The sequence below is a fragment of the Aythya marila genome (assembly GCF_965140915.1).
Source record: "Aythya marila genome assembly, chromosome: 10".
NCBI lineage: Eukaryota > Metazoa > Chordata > Aves > Anseriformes > Anatidae > Aythya > Aythya marila.
The window spans coordinates 15,130,361-15,145,501 of NC_139051.1; the positions used below are offsets into that span (position 1 = coordinate 15,130,361).

The 15,141-nt window shown below is 63.9% G+C and overlaps 2 protein-coding genes across 2 annotated transcripts; one reads left to right on the forward strand and one right to left on the reverse strand.

Moving 5' to 3' along the window:
* Nucleotides 1-1,552: 1,552 nt before the first annotated feature.
* Nucleotides 1,553-4,950, forward strand: RRP9 (ribosomal RNA processing 9, U3 small nucleolar RNA binding protein). Its single transcript, XM_082767885.1, has 15 exons — nt 1,553-1,651; nt 1,765-1,847; nt 1,936-2,084; nt 2,164-2,246; nt 2,345-2,386; nt 2,472-2,598; nt 2,815-2,936; nt 3,216-3,308; nt 3,530-3,630; nt 3,737-3,871; nt 4,064-4,126; nt 4,203-4,348; nt 4,451-4,530; nt 4,616-4,689; nt 4,800-4,950. Exons 1-15 carry the CDS (start codon nt 1,586-1,588, stop codon nt 4,933-4,935), a joined length of 1,500 nt encoding a protein of 499 aa, XP_082624011.1. The 5' UTR covers nt 1,553-1,585; the 3' UTR covers nt 4,936-4,950.
* An 885-nt stretch (nt 4,951-5,835) lies between these two features.
* On the reverse strand, nt 5,836-12,256 carry GRM2 (glutamate metabotropic receptor 2). The gene is made up of 5 exons (XM_082767971.1): nt 11,557-12,256; nt 8,414-9,251; nt 6,733-7,796; nt 6,234-6,408; nt 5,836-5,939 (listed from the first exon to the last, which is right to left on the reverse strand). The coding sequence occupies exons 1-5, from the start codon at nt 12,052-12,054 to the stop codon at nt 5,866-5,868; spliced, it is 2,649 nt and encodes an 882-aa protein (XP_082624097.1). The 5' UTR covers nt 12,055-12,256; the 3' UTR covers nt 5,836-5,865.
* Nucleotides 12,257-15,141: the final 2,885 nt, after the last annotated feature.

The window sequence follows — 15,141 nt, forward strand, 5'->3', positions numbered from 1 at the left end:
TCAGTGGGGCTGGGAGACATGGCCCCGACCCCTGCAGCGAGCCGTGGTGCACGTCCCCATGCCCTGCACTGAGCCGTGGTGCACGTCCCGACTCCCTCCTGCTGAGCCCTGGTGCAGAACCTTTCCCTAACCCCCAGCCTGACCCTCCCCTGTGCCAGCTCCATGCCATCTCCTCGGGTCCTGTTGCTGTCCCCAGAGAGCAGAGCTCAGCGCCTGCCCCTCCACTCCCCTCGTGAGGGAGCTGCAGGCCGCCGTGAGGCCTCCCCTCAGCCTGCTCTGCTCTGGGCTGAGCAAACCCAGGGACCTCGATCATTCGTCCCGCATTTTGCTCTCTAGATCCTTTACCATCTTCACTGTCCTCCTTTGGATGTTTTCTAAGAGTTTTATGTCTTTCTTGTGTTGTGGTGCCTGAAACCACATACAGCAGTCGAGGTGAGGACAGGCAGCCATGGTCCTTCAGCTCAGGGCAGCTGGGGTCCCGAAGCCCATTGGTGCTCATTGGTGCAGAAGACAGCGGCAAAGAAGGCACTAAACGTCTCTGCCTTCTCTACAAAAGCTGACCATCCTCACCAAGTGATGGACCAATGTTATTTCTGCTCCTCCTTTTGCTGTTAACATATTTAGGAAGCCTCTTCTATTGTTCCCCACAGTAGTGGCCAGCTTCAACTCTAACTGAGCTTTGTCTGCATGACCTTTTCCCTACAAAGGGAAGCAGCACCTGTGTAGCGCTCCCATGTCACCCAACCTCACTGCCTGTGGCCATACAATTTCTTTTCCCACCTGGGCCCTAGAAGAAGATCCCTGTGATTCATGGAAGATTTCTGTAACTCAGAAATGAGTTATAAAGTAGGTATGTGGTTTATTTCAGCGCCGGGTGCATGCAGGATAGCTCCCAAAGGCATGTGCACCCTAACACAGCAACCTGCCTTGGTTATATGCAGAAAAGTTACATATGCATGAAGCTGCCCAATACACCTATACATATGCATAATCTGTCCCTGCTTTGTATTAAAATTAGCTCCAAGAAGTCATTTCCATAAAGTCCTCCCATCCGTGCCCGCACAGTGCCTTCTGGTGGCGGTGGTGGCTGTGGGGATGAAGGCTGGTAACTCCTCTTCATCGCCACCAGCTGACCCCTGCCTTCATACAGACTCAGCTGCTCCTCAACTCTTGCCCAAACCACACGGTCAGTCTCAGCTGTTTTTTGAGACAGGTTCCCTTATTTTTGCCAGGAAACATCCTCAGTGAGGGGCCCCGAGACTCCTCGTTTCGGTGAATTAGCACAGCAAGCAAAGACACTCGGCAACATCTGTTTTTAATGCCATTCAGCGAGCCCCCGTTCTCCCGTTCCCGGCTTTACTAACAACGACCGCTTTGTTCAGAACTCACTACCGCGATTCAGCAAGCCCCGGTTCCTCCATCCCCGTCACCCCCTCACCCAAGCCCCCCTCGGCCACCCGTGCTCCGCACCCAGCCCCTCGGCAGGGCTCAGCCCTGAGGCGGCCCCGCCGCCATTTCCCCGCGCGGTGCCACCGCCCCCAGGCGGGCGGAGCGGGGCGGAGCGGGGCGCACGTGTGGCGGCAGCATGGCGGCGGCGGGCAGGAAGGCGCAGGGGGCTGCGGCGGGGCGGCGGCGGCGGCCGCGGGCGGCGGTGAGCGCGATCCTAATCCTAATCCTAATCCCCATCCCGATCCCGATCCTAATCCCGATCCCGGTCCCGATCCGGGTCCCGGTCGCTGCTAACGGTGCCGTTGCATCCCGCAGGGTGCAGGCAGCGGGGGGAAGCCGCGCCCGGCGCCCGCCCGTCCCCGCGATGAGGAGGTGTCCAGCGACTCTGAGGCGGAGAGGTGAGGGGCCGGGGAGCTCCCTGAGGGCTCCGGGGGGCTTCCTGAGGCTGCCGGTGCGGCCGGGCCGGTGTTAACGCGTGTCCCGCAGCCCGGTGGAGGGGCAGCAGCAGCAGCAGCAGCAGCGGAGGCGGCGGAGGGAGGAGGAGGAAGAGGAGGAGGAGGAGGAGGTGGAGGAGACGCCGCAGGAGAAGAAGCTGCGCCTGGCCAAGCTGTACCTGGAGCAGCTCCGGCAGCACGGTGAGAGCGGGCAGTGGGGCTGGGGGGCGGCGAGGAGGGGGAGGAACAGCCCGGGGCTGACGCTGGGCACCCGGTGCAGAGGAGGAGCAGGCGGAGGAGGAGGAAGAGGAGAACGCAGCCTTCTTCAGGGACCCCGTCGGCGAGCGGCTGAAGGAGGATGTGGTGAGCTTGGGGGGCACCGGCCCGGCTCCGGGGTCATCCCTGAGGGGTGAGGGGGTGGCCAGGGAGCAGTCCCTGAGCCCCCTGCTGTCCCCCCCTAGCTCGAGCAGAAGGGCCGGCTGCAGCGCCTGGTTGCCAAAGAGGTGAGTGTGCCGTGGGGGGCAGCGGGTGTCCCCGCGCCTCGGCCGGGGCTGCTGCTGGCCTCGCTCACGGCCGTGCTCCCACCAGGTGCAGCCTCCAGACCCGCTGAGCATCCGGGTGTTGCGGGGGCACCAGCAGCCCATCACCTGCCTGGTCATCTCTCCAGATGACAAGTTCATCTTTTCGGCTTCCAAGGATGGCTCCGTCATCAAATGCAAGTGGTTCTGCTTGTCTTCGGGGGCTGCAGCTGGCTGGCACCCTGCAGCGGCAGGGCAGTGGGTAGAGGTGGCTCGGCTCTGCCCTGCCTGGAGGGCAGGGAACTCTGCAAAGCACAAGGCTGCTGGTTTGGGGGCTCAGTTGTGTTGCTCTGGGCTTTTTGTGTCTTGTTCCCACTCCTGGGGGTGATAGATGGCACTGCCTGTCCTCACAGGGGATGTGGAGAGCGGGAAGAGGCTATACGTGATGCCCGGGGGGAAGAAAGGCACAGGACAGCACATGGGGCACACGGCCCAAGTCCTCTGCATGGCCATCTCGTCGGACGGCAAGTACCTGGTACAGTGATGGGAGGGTGGTGCTGCCACGTGGGGCCACATGCCATCCCCAGGGCTGCTTGGCCCTGTCCCAGTGTGCTCCTGAGCCTCTGGGTTGGGGGACATCCCTTCTCAGGGTTCTGGAGGGCAGTTCCTTCTACTGAGCTGATGGTTGCAGGGTTGAATCAGCCTTTATCCCCACTGGTACCAAAGAGCAGGTCCCTGGGCCCACCCAAGTACATGGGGTGGGAGCTGTGGGTATGGTTGGGCAGGTTTTTGGGCATCCCTTGCTTTCTGCCAGGTTACAGGAGACAGGAACAAGCTGATCCTGGTCTGGGAGGCAGCCACCTGCAAGCGCCTTCACACGTTCACGGGCCATCGTGATGCCGTGTCGGTGAGTGGGGCTGTCGGCTGCTGTAGGACGGGGAGGAAGGCTCCTGCCACTGGGCAGGCAGGGGGTGCTGCTTCCTCATGCTGAGCCTGGGGATGTGGGGGCCTGGAACCCATGGGGTGTCCCCTGCAAGGCACAGCCAGTTCTGCCGGCATCCCTGGGGACAGCTGGGCAGGCAATAGGTACCCAACAGTGTGTCTGTGTGTCTGTCTGTCCCTCCACAGGGTCTGTCCTTCCAGAAGGGCACGCACCAGCTGTACAGTGCCTCCCATGACCGCTCCGTCAAGGTCTGGAACGTGGCGGAGAATGCTTACGTGGAGACCCTGTAAGGCCCCTCTGGGACAGGGATGTCACCCTGTTGTCCCCATGTGAGGGAGGAAGGGTAGGGGTGTAGGGCTGTGCTCCCTACAACTCACCGTGTTCCCCACCAGCTTTGGGCACCAGGACGTCATCACGGGGCTGGACAGCCTGAGCCGGGAGTGCTGTGTGACCTCGGGGGGACGGGATGGCACTGTGAGGGTCTGGAAGATCCCAGAGGAGTCGCAGCTCATCTTCTATGGGCATCAGTAGGTCTGGGGTAGGGGGCAGGGGGCTTGTGCTGGTGGATCCAGCAACTCCTCTGCGTGTGCTCAGCATTACTGGGAGCCTGCAGGTGGTTGGGAACATCGCTGGGCTGTGTGTGCCTGGGTCTGTTTCATAAAACCTTAAAGTGTGCTCATGATCACTGGTTTGTTTTTGTTTTTGTTTTTTTTTTGTAGGGGCTCTATTGACTGCATCCAGCTCATCAATGAGGAGCACATGGTGTCGGGCGCCGATGACGGGTGAATACAGGGCTGGGAGCGTGTGCAGGGGCGGGCAGGGCTGTGCCCCCACATGCCTCATTCCTGCTCCCCGCAGCTCTGTTGCCCTGTGGGGGCTGACAAAGAAGAAGCCGCTGGCGCTGGTGAGGCAGTCGCATGGGACACAGGGCGAAAACGACCTGCAGCAGCCCTACTGGGTGTCGGCGGTGGCTGCTCTTCGCAACAGTGACCTTGTGGCTACAGGTACTGGGAGCCCCGGGCTTGCTTCAGGAGGGATGCGGGGCTGGGGGGGGGTCCCTGCACCCTTCCTGGTGCCGGGATGCACGCATTTCATCTCTGTTGCAGGTTCCCACAGTGGCAGTGTGAAGCTGTGGAAGTGCGGCGAGGGATTTCGGAAGCTGGAGCCTCTCTGTGACATCCCCCTGGTATGGGGGAGCGAAGGCCCCCAGTGGTAGGAGGCGTGGGATGACTGCGGTACCGTGGTGCTGATGCCTGTGCTGTTATCTCTAGGTTGGCTTCATCAACAGCCTGAAGTTTTCAGCAACGGGAGACTTCCTGGTGGCTGGCGTTGGGCAGGAGCACCGGTACTGTCACCATGCCCCCATTTTCCAGAACTTGGACCCTGCCTTCCCCCTCCCAGCCCCCCAGCTGGAGCAGGAGAGGTGCGGGGTGCTGATACCTGTGTCATCTGCAGGCTGGGCCGGTGGTGGACAGCCAAAGAAGCCAAGAACAGCATCTGCATCATCCCCCTGAAGCGTGGGGCTGCAGCCCCCAGCTCTGGGGCAGCCGACAGGGCCTGGCCCCGGGAGCTGCAGGAACTTGCTCATTAAATCTTTGTTGATGGTGCTGCTCGTTAAAGCCTTTGTTTGTAGTGCTGCTCCCTGGGGTGGTTGGGCTGCTGGGGCTGCAGTGGGAGCCCCCAGGGCTGTGCCCTGCCTCTGGTCGGTGCCCCCGTGCCCCCCCTGTGCCCCTCTGCCTGGCACAGCCAGACCTGGGTGCTGTAAGAGTGCATTTAAAACAAACAACAAAACCCCACTTTATTTACATAAATTACCAAAATAAATAAATAAATAAAAGCACAATCTTGGTCACGGAAAAGAATCTACTCTTAAAAAGGGGTTGGACTCGAGTACCGGGGCCCCCTTCACCACCCTCGGTCTGAGCCCCACCCCACTTTGCTCCTGGGCTCTGCAGCAGCCCCGAGGCATGAAGCGGACATCTGGGGGTGCTCCTGTCCTCTGCTGTGGGGCTCCAGCCCCTGCCCGCAACAGGAGCGTGGAGGGGGGCTCTGGCTCTGCTTGGCTGGGTAACCCAGGGCAGGTGCCAGCAGCCAGATCCCTGCAAACCCCGGGGGGAAAACAAGGAGGAAACGTAAAATTGTGCCAAGGGCGCAGCCCCCTCTGCTCGGGGTGGGTTCTGCGTGGTGAGGGGCATGGCTCGGCGTGAGGGGGATGTGAAAGGAGGGGGAAGTGCAAAGGGGAAAGAAAGCAGGGTGTGCGAGGGCAGCGTGCTCTGGATGTGGCTGTGTGTGGAGGAAGCATTCGGTGCGGCACAGCTGGAGGCAGACAAAGCGTGACTTGCAGCAGGGCTCGGCACAGGGGACGGGCACGAGGGACAAGCACCACGCAGCGTGGCCTCGTGCTGGGGCAGGGGCTTTGCTCTCCTGGCTGCCGCCAGCCCTCAGCACCGGGGCTGCTGCTGCTGCTGCTGCTCCCCCAGGACGAGGTGCAGACGGATGGGGGCTCGGCTTCCCCCCGCCTTCACAAGGACGAAGTCGTGGAGTCCACCGCCTCGCGGCCGTTGCACACCGTGGGCACGTACTGCGAGGCCGAGCCTGGCCAGGAAGGCAGGGGTCAGGTGCGTGGTGGGGTCCAGAGGTGGTACCCACCCAAGAGCATCCCAGCGTGGCAATGACAGCTGCCCCCCACCCAGCCCGGGGTGCCCGTGTTCCCATGGGATGGTGCTGGGCCCCCCCAGGGGGCAGCTCTGGGGGCTCACAGCCACTTGCAGTGAGGGAGAGGAGGGCTGGTAACGGGGCAGGCGATCCGTGGGTACTGCAGCACCCCTACCTCCCCCGGCCTGGGTTCCCCGGAGTGCCCTCCTGCCCCCCTGTGCCCCCCGTGCTCACCGTGGGACTGGCTGGAGCCCGCAGCCACAACACTGAACCGTGCGGTGCCCACGCGGTGGCTGGCCACGTTCTTCTGCGGCTGGAAGAGGATGATGTGGAGCTTGGGCGTGAAGAGGCAGCCGAGGACCACGGTGCCGCTGAGGCTCACCGAGATGCACATGGTTGTGGTCTGCACCTGGAGGCGGTAGCGGAGGGGTAGGCGTCAGGGGTGCAGCAGCGCCCTGCTGAGGGGCTCCTGCCCCCGTGGGGACGCGCCACCCTGCAAAGCGAGTCGCTTCGGGCACCCCTCGCCACAGCACCCACTCCCCCAGGGCTGCTGACCCTCTCCAGAAGACCCTGCGTGCAGCCAGCCTCGCTGCGACCTCTGGGCCCAGGAAGCAGCACGCACGGGGGACCCTCATCAGCCCTTCTCCAGACTCTCCCAGCCCTGTGAGGCCCAAATCATGAGGACTGCTCCAGATGGGCCCTGCTGGAGCCCCCCCAAAACTCAGGCTCTTACTCGATAATCACTAGAGGTCACGTAAAAGATGGGCAGGAAGGCCAGCCAGATGATGCAGGTCGTGTACATGGTGAACCCGATGAACTTGGCCTCATTGAAGTTTTCGGGGCATTTCCTGGTCTTGAAAGCATAGACCGTGCACAGAACAATCAAGAGGACGTTGTAGGTGAGCGAAATGAGCATGTTAGAGTCACGGTTGTTGCACTTGAGGGTGACAATGTACCTCTTGTCAGGCTCGGTCTCCTTGCCTGTGCCGGGTGTCTCCACCAGCAGCCAGATGATGACAATGATCAGCTGGCAGGAGATGAGGGCCATGCAGATGACCACCTGCGACGTAGGGCTTATGAACCGGGGGCGCTGGACCCCTTCCTTCACCCCGCTGAAGATCCTGGCGATGCGATTCGTCTTGGTCAAGAGGGCCGAGTAACAGACGGCAAAGGATGTGCCCAGCCCCAGGCGCCGCAGCGTGCACACCTCGGTGGAAGGCTTGGCGATGAAGATGAAAGTCATGCTGTAGCACATGAGGACGCCGGTCAGCAGAATATAGCAAAGTTCCCGGCCAGAGGCCTTCACAATAGGGGTGTCGTTGTTCTTTATGAAGACTCCGAAAACAAACAGCGTGGAGATAAAACCCAAGCAAGAGATAGTGACGGGACCGATGGCCCAGACATCCCTCCAGCGGATGTACTCTTGGGGCAACTCATAGCAGCCGTTCAGGGTCTCGTTGGGCCAGTAACCCAGACCACAGTCCATGCAGGTGAACTCATCCAGCAGGTACTCGTAGGGCTGGCAGGGGATGCAGATCCAGCAGCAAATGTCCCCGGGCTGCATGCTCTTTATCTCGTTCTTCTTGCAGGGGTCGCTGCACTGGGACACGGGGATGGCTGCCTCTGCCCAGGGGATGAGGCTGGTGTTGAGGATGAGCCCCTCTGCCCAGTAGCCCACCTTCTGGTACCGATACCGCCCGTCTCTGTGGTGGTAGTTGAAGATGTTGTAGCGTCCGATCCCGTCGCCGTAGCGGTCGAATCGAACAACGCTCTCAGTGTCTGCTGGCCTGAACGGAGCTGGGAGGAGAAAGGGAGATGGTCACTGCTCGGAGACCACTGCTTGGTCACTCCCTGGGGCAAGAGCACCCTCAATCCCGGCACGTAGGTGGGGGTGTTTTGAAGAGAGACAGCCCAACCACAGCCAAGAGCCAATTTCCAACCCGCCCCATGCCTTCATGCCTGTAATGCAGCAGTAACTGCTGCCTGTGCACACTTTGGGATCCTGAAAGCAGTGGTGGAGAACGATCTCCCTACGCTTGGCAGCCTCCGGCCAGTGCTACAAGGCAAAGCGAGGGTAGGGGCAGGGAGAGGAGAGCACAGAGCTCAACTGAGGTCTCCAAGGACACATGTACTTGATGGGCCCTGCTGTGGCTGGTCCCACACAGCCCTAGCAGAAAGGAGTTGGTTGCCAGCTCTGCTGCACGTGGGGACAGAAGGCCTGGGTTACCTACAAAGGGCAGCAGTGGAGCTGTTAGCATCCTGGACAACCACAGCCCACAGCACGGGGGCTCCCAGGTGCAGGCAGGCCACAGAAATTGGAGGGCTGGAGGTTTAGAATTGTGAAGGCTCGCTCTTCCCTGCCCCTCCAGCTCTCCAGCTGTGCAGCCAAGCCCCGTCTCCACCTCTGGACTCACCATCAAAGTTAACGTTGAGCATAAAGTCCTTGTAGAACCTCTTGCCATTGACGGGCTTCATGGAGTCACAGAGCTTGGTGGTGTTGGGGCACAGCGCCTGGTGCATGTTGTGAAGCGAGTGAGCCATCGCGTAGACCGCGTTGACCACAAAGGTGATCTTGGACTCCGGCTCAAACTTGCCCGTCTTCAGGGAGTGCCGGCTACAGTCCGGAGTGTGGAAGCTGCACTTGAACTTTTGCTCCCAAAACTCCCGAAACCAGGGATTTCGGCTGTTGTTGTAGGGGTGGAGGTTGAGGAAGTAGGAAGCAAACTCCTGGATGGGGTATGCTGCCAGCTCGATGGTGATCGCCCCCTCTGCCACCGCTTCGCTCCCTGCCACCACACTCTCCAGGGCTCCCCACCCATCGCTGGCCACCCACATGAAGGAGACGTTGGCTCTGTGGGCAGCTGCCAGCAGCTCCCGGGCATCCTCGCTCCGGGTGAAGAGCACAACCACTCTGGCATTGGGCTTCTGCAGCAGTGCCCGGACCACACCATCGTAGGTCTTCTTGTTCATGGAGCGTCCCACCTTCTCCGAGGTGGCGATGCAGATGTTGCGCATGCGAGCCTCTTGCTCGAAGGCCTCGATGCCCGTCTCACCGTAGTCACCCTCTGAGGCCACGGTGGAGACGTAGGTCCAGTTGAAAAAGCGCAGGATCTCCGACATGGCTTTGGCTTGGTAGAAGTCGGGTGGAACGGTGCGGGCAAAGTAGTCGTAGCGGGACTTGTCGCTCAGCTTGGCGCTGGTGGAGGCGTAGCTGATCTGCGGGATCTGGAAGAGCCGCAGCAGGTTGGCGACCTGCATGGAGGGGAGAGGGGAGCGAGGAAAGTGGGGACGTGGTCCCACAAAGGACAGCCCCTGGGAGCCCACAGCTCCTAGACAAAGCAAGTGGTTGACGGGGAAGGAGGCAATCAGCTGGCAGCAGGCAGGACAGACGTGCCCGTACCATGGGTCACCCAGACCCCCAGCCTGGCGCTGGAGCGCAGGGAAGCGTGGCCATCCCAGGGCTGGGGCGTAATGCACACCTTCTCCTCCGCTATTCCCTGGGCAGCAACTTGTGCCCACTGCTCAGCACAGCCTGGCCCTGCTGAGGGCAGGATGGAGAAGGTGGCAGGGAGGTCCCAGGCATGGCCGGGGTCTCCATGGGCTGTGGGGTGGCTGAGCCGAGCTGTGGCCAGCTCTTGGCGCCTGGCACAGGGACCTGGGGTCGTTTTCTTGCAGAGGTTTCTCCCTCAGCGATCTCTGTGTGTTCCTACTGCTCGCAGCCTCTGCTCACTTATTATTTTTTTTACTATTATTATTTTAATATTTCATGCGCTCCCCTCTGAGAGTCAGGGCAGGGAGTACAATGGATTCATGGCAAAAGCAGAAACTCCACCGCGGGCGACCTGAGCGCTGCTCATCCGCCAGGACAAAGTTGGTGCCTGCAGCACGAGGACGGGGAGGGGGCTGGGGGGCTGGGAGGGGGGACAGAGGGGCTGCCATCGCCCCCAAGCCCCAAGGGACCGGCACCCCCAGTCGCCTGCTGCAGCCGCTTCCTTCCCCTCGTTATCTTCAAAGGAGCGAGAGTCCTGCTAATGAGGCCGTTAAAAGCCCCAGCTCTCCTGCAGCAGTGGGGGGGGGGAGCAGAGCCACACACGGCTCTGCTTCCCCTGCAGGAGATGCTGCTTAATTAACGTGGACAAACGTTTTTAGTGGCAAATCGCCCTAATGGCAAGAAGGCCCCAGAGCGTGGCAGCGCCGTGCCATGGCCGCAGGGACACGGGGGGCCTGGCACTGTCCAACAGCCCTGGAACGGTGTCCCCCTGTCCCCTCCCCAGGGACACCGTGGCCATTCTGACATCAGGAGGCCCCACGCAGGCATCCTGCACCCAACTGCGTGCCCACCCTGCTGGGGCCAGGACCCATGGAGCTACAGGTGAGCTGGCTTTGGGGCAGCCCCATGCGGGGACAGGGTGCCCAAACACCCCCACTGCAGGCTGTGCTTGTGAAGAGGGGCTGGGACATCCAGACACTGCCTGATCCTGTGCCGCTCTCCCCCCCGGGAGGGACCCATCTCTGTCCAGGTCCCCATCCCCAGCAGCAGGGACCCAGGGACACCCCCTCCCAGGACCTTGCTGCTTTCCCAAGACCATCCCCATGGCTCCGGGGGCCTTTTCCAATTACCCACACCTTCCCCTCCCAAGCGTCAGCTGGAGAGACATGTCCCAAGTCCCATTCAATCCTGATTACCCATCCTGGGCCACAGAGCCACATCCTCGCCCATCCCGGGTGCTGCCACTAAGGTCACCCATGCCCTGTCCCTGCAGGCAGAGCCTCGCACCACCGCGGCTGTGGCCATCCAGGCCTGGTGGCGTGGGCAGCTGGTGCGGCGGGTGCTGCAGGTGGCGGACGCCAGCGCCCGGCGCATCCAGGCCTGGTGGCACAAGGTGGCCAGCCAGAAGAAGGAGCAGCAGCGCCTGAAGGTGCTGGTGGACTACGTCAGGAAGGAGCGGGCCAGCGTCCTGCTGCAGGCTCAGGTGCGGGCGTGGGCAGCCCGGGCTAGATACAAGCGCTGCCAGGAGGCCGCCCGCACCATCCAGACCCACTGGCGGCAGCACGCGCGCCGCCAGGAGCAGGGGACAGCGGCCAGCGGCTGTGCCGGGGATGTGGACCTGCTCATCGAGGTCATCCTGGGCTGAGAAGACCCTCGCATGCTGCTGCGGAGCCTGGGGCAAATAAAACATTGTCCCTGTGGAGGGACAGCCACCGGCATGGATGCAGCCCCCTGCGTGGTGGCAGGGCCGGGCTGAGAGCACCACAGAGAGGGGGCTCCCAGCTGAGGAGCTGGAGCTCCCCTGCTGCTGCCAGGGGTGTGACAATATGAGGGGGTGCCTGCACCCACCCTAGCCCCAGGCAGGTGGAGATGGAGGCTTTCCTTAGCAGAAGTGAGCCCCCCTGGCAGAGCCCGGCAGGGAGGCAGGCACCAAGCCCAGGGGTGGGACGGGCTCTGGGCTCCCTGCCTCCAGGAGGTGTCTGGCCGGTGAGGTTGGGCAGCTCTGCAGCCGGGTTGTGCCCTCCTGCCACTCCTACCCACAGCCCAGCCCCATCTCGAGCGGGGTACCTGGATGGAAACGTCGCTGTAGGAGCCCCCGATGACGCCGGTGATGGCCATGGGCACATCGTCATGCACAGCGTAGGAGCCGTCAGGACAGATGTGCTCGGAGCCATCCACCCTGGTCAGGGACGCACGGACAAAGTCGAGGGACTGCTCGAGGGCGTAGGTGTCCTTGGAGCAGGTGTCGAGGATGTGGGCGCCCAGCCTCACCCCGGGCAGGATGCTCGGGTCCTTGTTGATCTCGTCCAGCGCAAAGAGCATGGCCTCGAGGCGCTGGATGCCCCGGTGCTCGTTGATTTTGCCACAGTCTTCGCTGCCCACTCCTTTCTCGTGGATGGGGAAGAGCCCCCCGATGACCAGGTCCCCCTCGGTGCTGATCTCCTTCTTGCTGGTGGGGCCGTGCACGGCAGCCAGGCAGGAGGCCAGGCGCATCAGCCAGAGCCAGGCAGCAAAGGGGACCGCCATGGGGTGCGACGGCACCAGCTGGGGACCCATGTGCCCCATGTCACCCGGTGCCAGGCGTCAAAGGGGGGGCAGCCAGGCCCCGGCCATCGGGTGCAGGGGTGGCACAGCGTGGTGATGGCAGGGGGTCGTGCTGCCCCGGCGGAGCCCTTGGTGCCTGGAAAAGCAAAGGGGTGCCATGGGGTGAGCCGAGAGCATCCCCCCATGCAGCACCCAAGTCAAAAGGGGACACTCGAGGCAGCCGAGCCAGACACTCGGGCAGTATCATCTCGTGTCCCCGGCCCCAAGGTGCCCCACCAGCCAAGGTTCCCCCAGGAGGGAGCCCCTCGCAGCCCACGGATGGGAGAGCTGAGCAGATGTGACAGCTCCAGCAGCGACCCAGGACTTGCAGGACACCAGCGAGTGACACAGATGCGGGCAGACACGCAGGGGCCGATCCGGCTGCCCAGCTCCCCAGGATGAGTTGGCACGTGCAGGGAGGCAGGGAGCCAGCTCCTGCAGCAGCTCCAAGCAGCACAGCCCGGCAGGGGAGAGCTTTGGGAAAGGATCCAGGGACGTTGCCCAGGGGCAGGGGCATCATCCAGGGCAGGGACAGAGGCAGACCTGACGCTGGCTCTGAGCAGAGCCCCCAGACCCCAGCGCCACCTGCCCAGCTGGGGACGGCTCCTCTGTCCCACAGGCGAGGGGCCTGGGGGACATCCAGCCCCCCCGAGCCCCCCTGAGCCCCATCCCCACTGGGCACCGAGCACAAAGCGCAGGGCGGAGGCACGGGGCTGGCTCCAGCCTGCGGAGCTCAAGGCTGTTCTCTCACCACCGCCCCTTCCTTCCCCGTACACTAAATTCAGAGATTTCAGTAAAAAGTAAGAGGCAGGTTTGCTGGCTCCTTCTGCATAAACCACGGAGGAGCTGGGGAATCAAAGTCTTTTGCAACAGACAGGCCTTTTTTTGGCAGTAAATGAGGTCCCCTCAGAGATGAGTTGTCTCTTCCCAAGCCAGGCAAGGGATTTGTTTCCCATTTAAAGTCGGCTGCTGGAATCCCGCAGGGCCGGGCTTCTGGGGGCTGTGAGAGAAGGGGACACCCCCACCCCAGCAGCCCTGGACCCCAGGTGGCTCCGACTGTTCCAGGGCAGCTGCTGAGAGCTGTCAGGGGAAGGGCACCTTCAGCTCTCCTGAAAGGATGCTCCCCAAGCACTGCGAGCTCCGTCAGGGAGCTGGCGATGCCCGTGGCCCTCCCTGGAGCTGCTCGGTTGGGCTGACATTGTGCTGGGGGGCGGACAGCCCCTCGGGAACACCCGGATGCCTCACATCGGGGTGCTGGGAAGCACCTGGCAGGGCAGAGCCACGTCCATCCCGACGGCCGTAGTGCGGTGGGAAGGCTCCTGCCAGCTCCCAGCTGCTTGCAGCCTACCCTCCCGAAATCATCGGCAATTAGCAGTGTTTACGACGTGCTGTCTGTCCTGTCCCCCCCCCTCCAAGAGCTCCCTGACACCCACACACGCAGGGACGGGGGTAACGGGGCCGTGGGGTGGCTGGCCCGGCACACAGCCCCCCGCAGCACAGCGAGGGGAGACCCCTGCCCCTGCCTCACCTCCCGGAGAGGATCCGTGTCCGGCTCACGGCGTGCACGTGTGCCTGCAGCTTCGCAGCCCTGCACCCGGCCACTGCACGGGGCAGCTGTGCCATCGGGGCTGTGCAAGCCATGGGGCACGCTGCAGCGAGGCACGGGCACGCGTCACGCACGGGCTTGCACACCCGTGTGGGGCACGATGCGTGCACAGCCGTGCAGGGGTGCCGTGCGTTTGCTGCGAGCGTGCCCATGGCAGCATCGTGCGGGCAACAGGCCCGTGCGGCGCGCGTGCCCACGGGGGTGAGCGTGCTGTGTGTGCGCGTGCAAAGGTCGGGCGCTGCAGCACACGCGTGCGGTGTGGCCGCTTCGGAAGGCACCTGGGGGGGTGTGCGCGCCCCGCTGGGAGCTGCCTGATGTGGCCTGGAAGCACCTGCATCCCCGCCGCCCTCGGGGTCCCCCGCTGGCCCCATAGGGCCCGGGTGCTTGCTCCCCATCACCGCAGCCTCTTGGCTCCCCTTGTGGAGTGGGGGGGAGCTGGGAGCGTGGGGAGGACTTGCGAGAAGAGGGGCGCAGCTTCAGGAGGTGAGGGCACCCCTGCCCCGTGCCCCGTGCTCGGGCAAGGACGTGGGGTCCCCAGCTTTCCCCAAGCAGCCGGCTGTCCCAAAGCGTGCCGGGGGCTGGCTGCCTCCACCTGGCAGAGCCAGAGCAGGGCCCGAGGGGCAAGCAGGGTCCCACAGCGGTGTGGGGCGAGCAGGGGGCAATCGGGGGGCGAGCAGGGGGCGAGCGGGGGCTGACCCCGCGCCTACCGGAGCCGTCCCTCCGCTGGGGGCCGCGGGCATGCCCCGGCTGGGCACTGCGCCCCCGGAGCTCTCCCCGGGGCTCTCGGCGAAGCTCCCGGAGCCCCCCGGCGCGGTGCCGGTGCCGGGCTCTGCTCCCCACCCGCTGCCCCGGGAGCCCCGGTACCGGCACGGCGCTGCCGGCTGCGGGCAGCGACCGCGGTGCCGCGACCCCGACGGCTCCGGGGGGTGCCCGGGCATCGCTTTTCGGGGCTGGGGCTGGGAGCGGCCGCGGGGTCCGCGGCTCTTACCTGGGCCCGGCGGGCTGAGAGCCGGGAGGAGCCGGGAGAAGCCGGTGCCGGTGCCGGTGCCGCGGCTGTCTCCGGAGCTGCGGCTGCCGCCCGCCTCCCGCCGCCGCCTCTGACTCTCCGCCAGCCCCATCCCGGCGGAGCCGCTCCGCCCCCGGCCCCCGGCCCCCGCCCCGGCCCGGCCCCGGGCAGCGGCGCCCCGCGGGGCACAGATTTGGGCAGGGCTGGCAGCACCGCAGCTCGGCCCCGGAGCCCCCCCCGGCCGCCCCCCGACCCGAGCACGGGGGTCCCGACCCCTGCCCCCGGGTGCCGCTGCCCCGTTGTGGCCCCGCGCTCCCCAGCCTGGGAGATGCTCCCCGGGTGGCCTCCTCCGATTTGGGGTGCAGAGAGCTCCGGGGTGTTCGTGTAGGGGTTCGGCTCCCCGCCAGCCTCCACCATTTGCCCAAATTCTTCCCGGATCTGTTCAGCCACCCAGCGT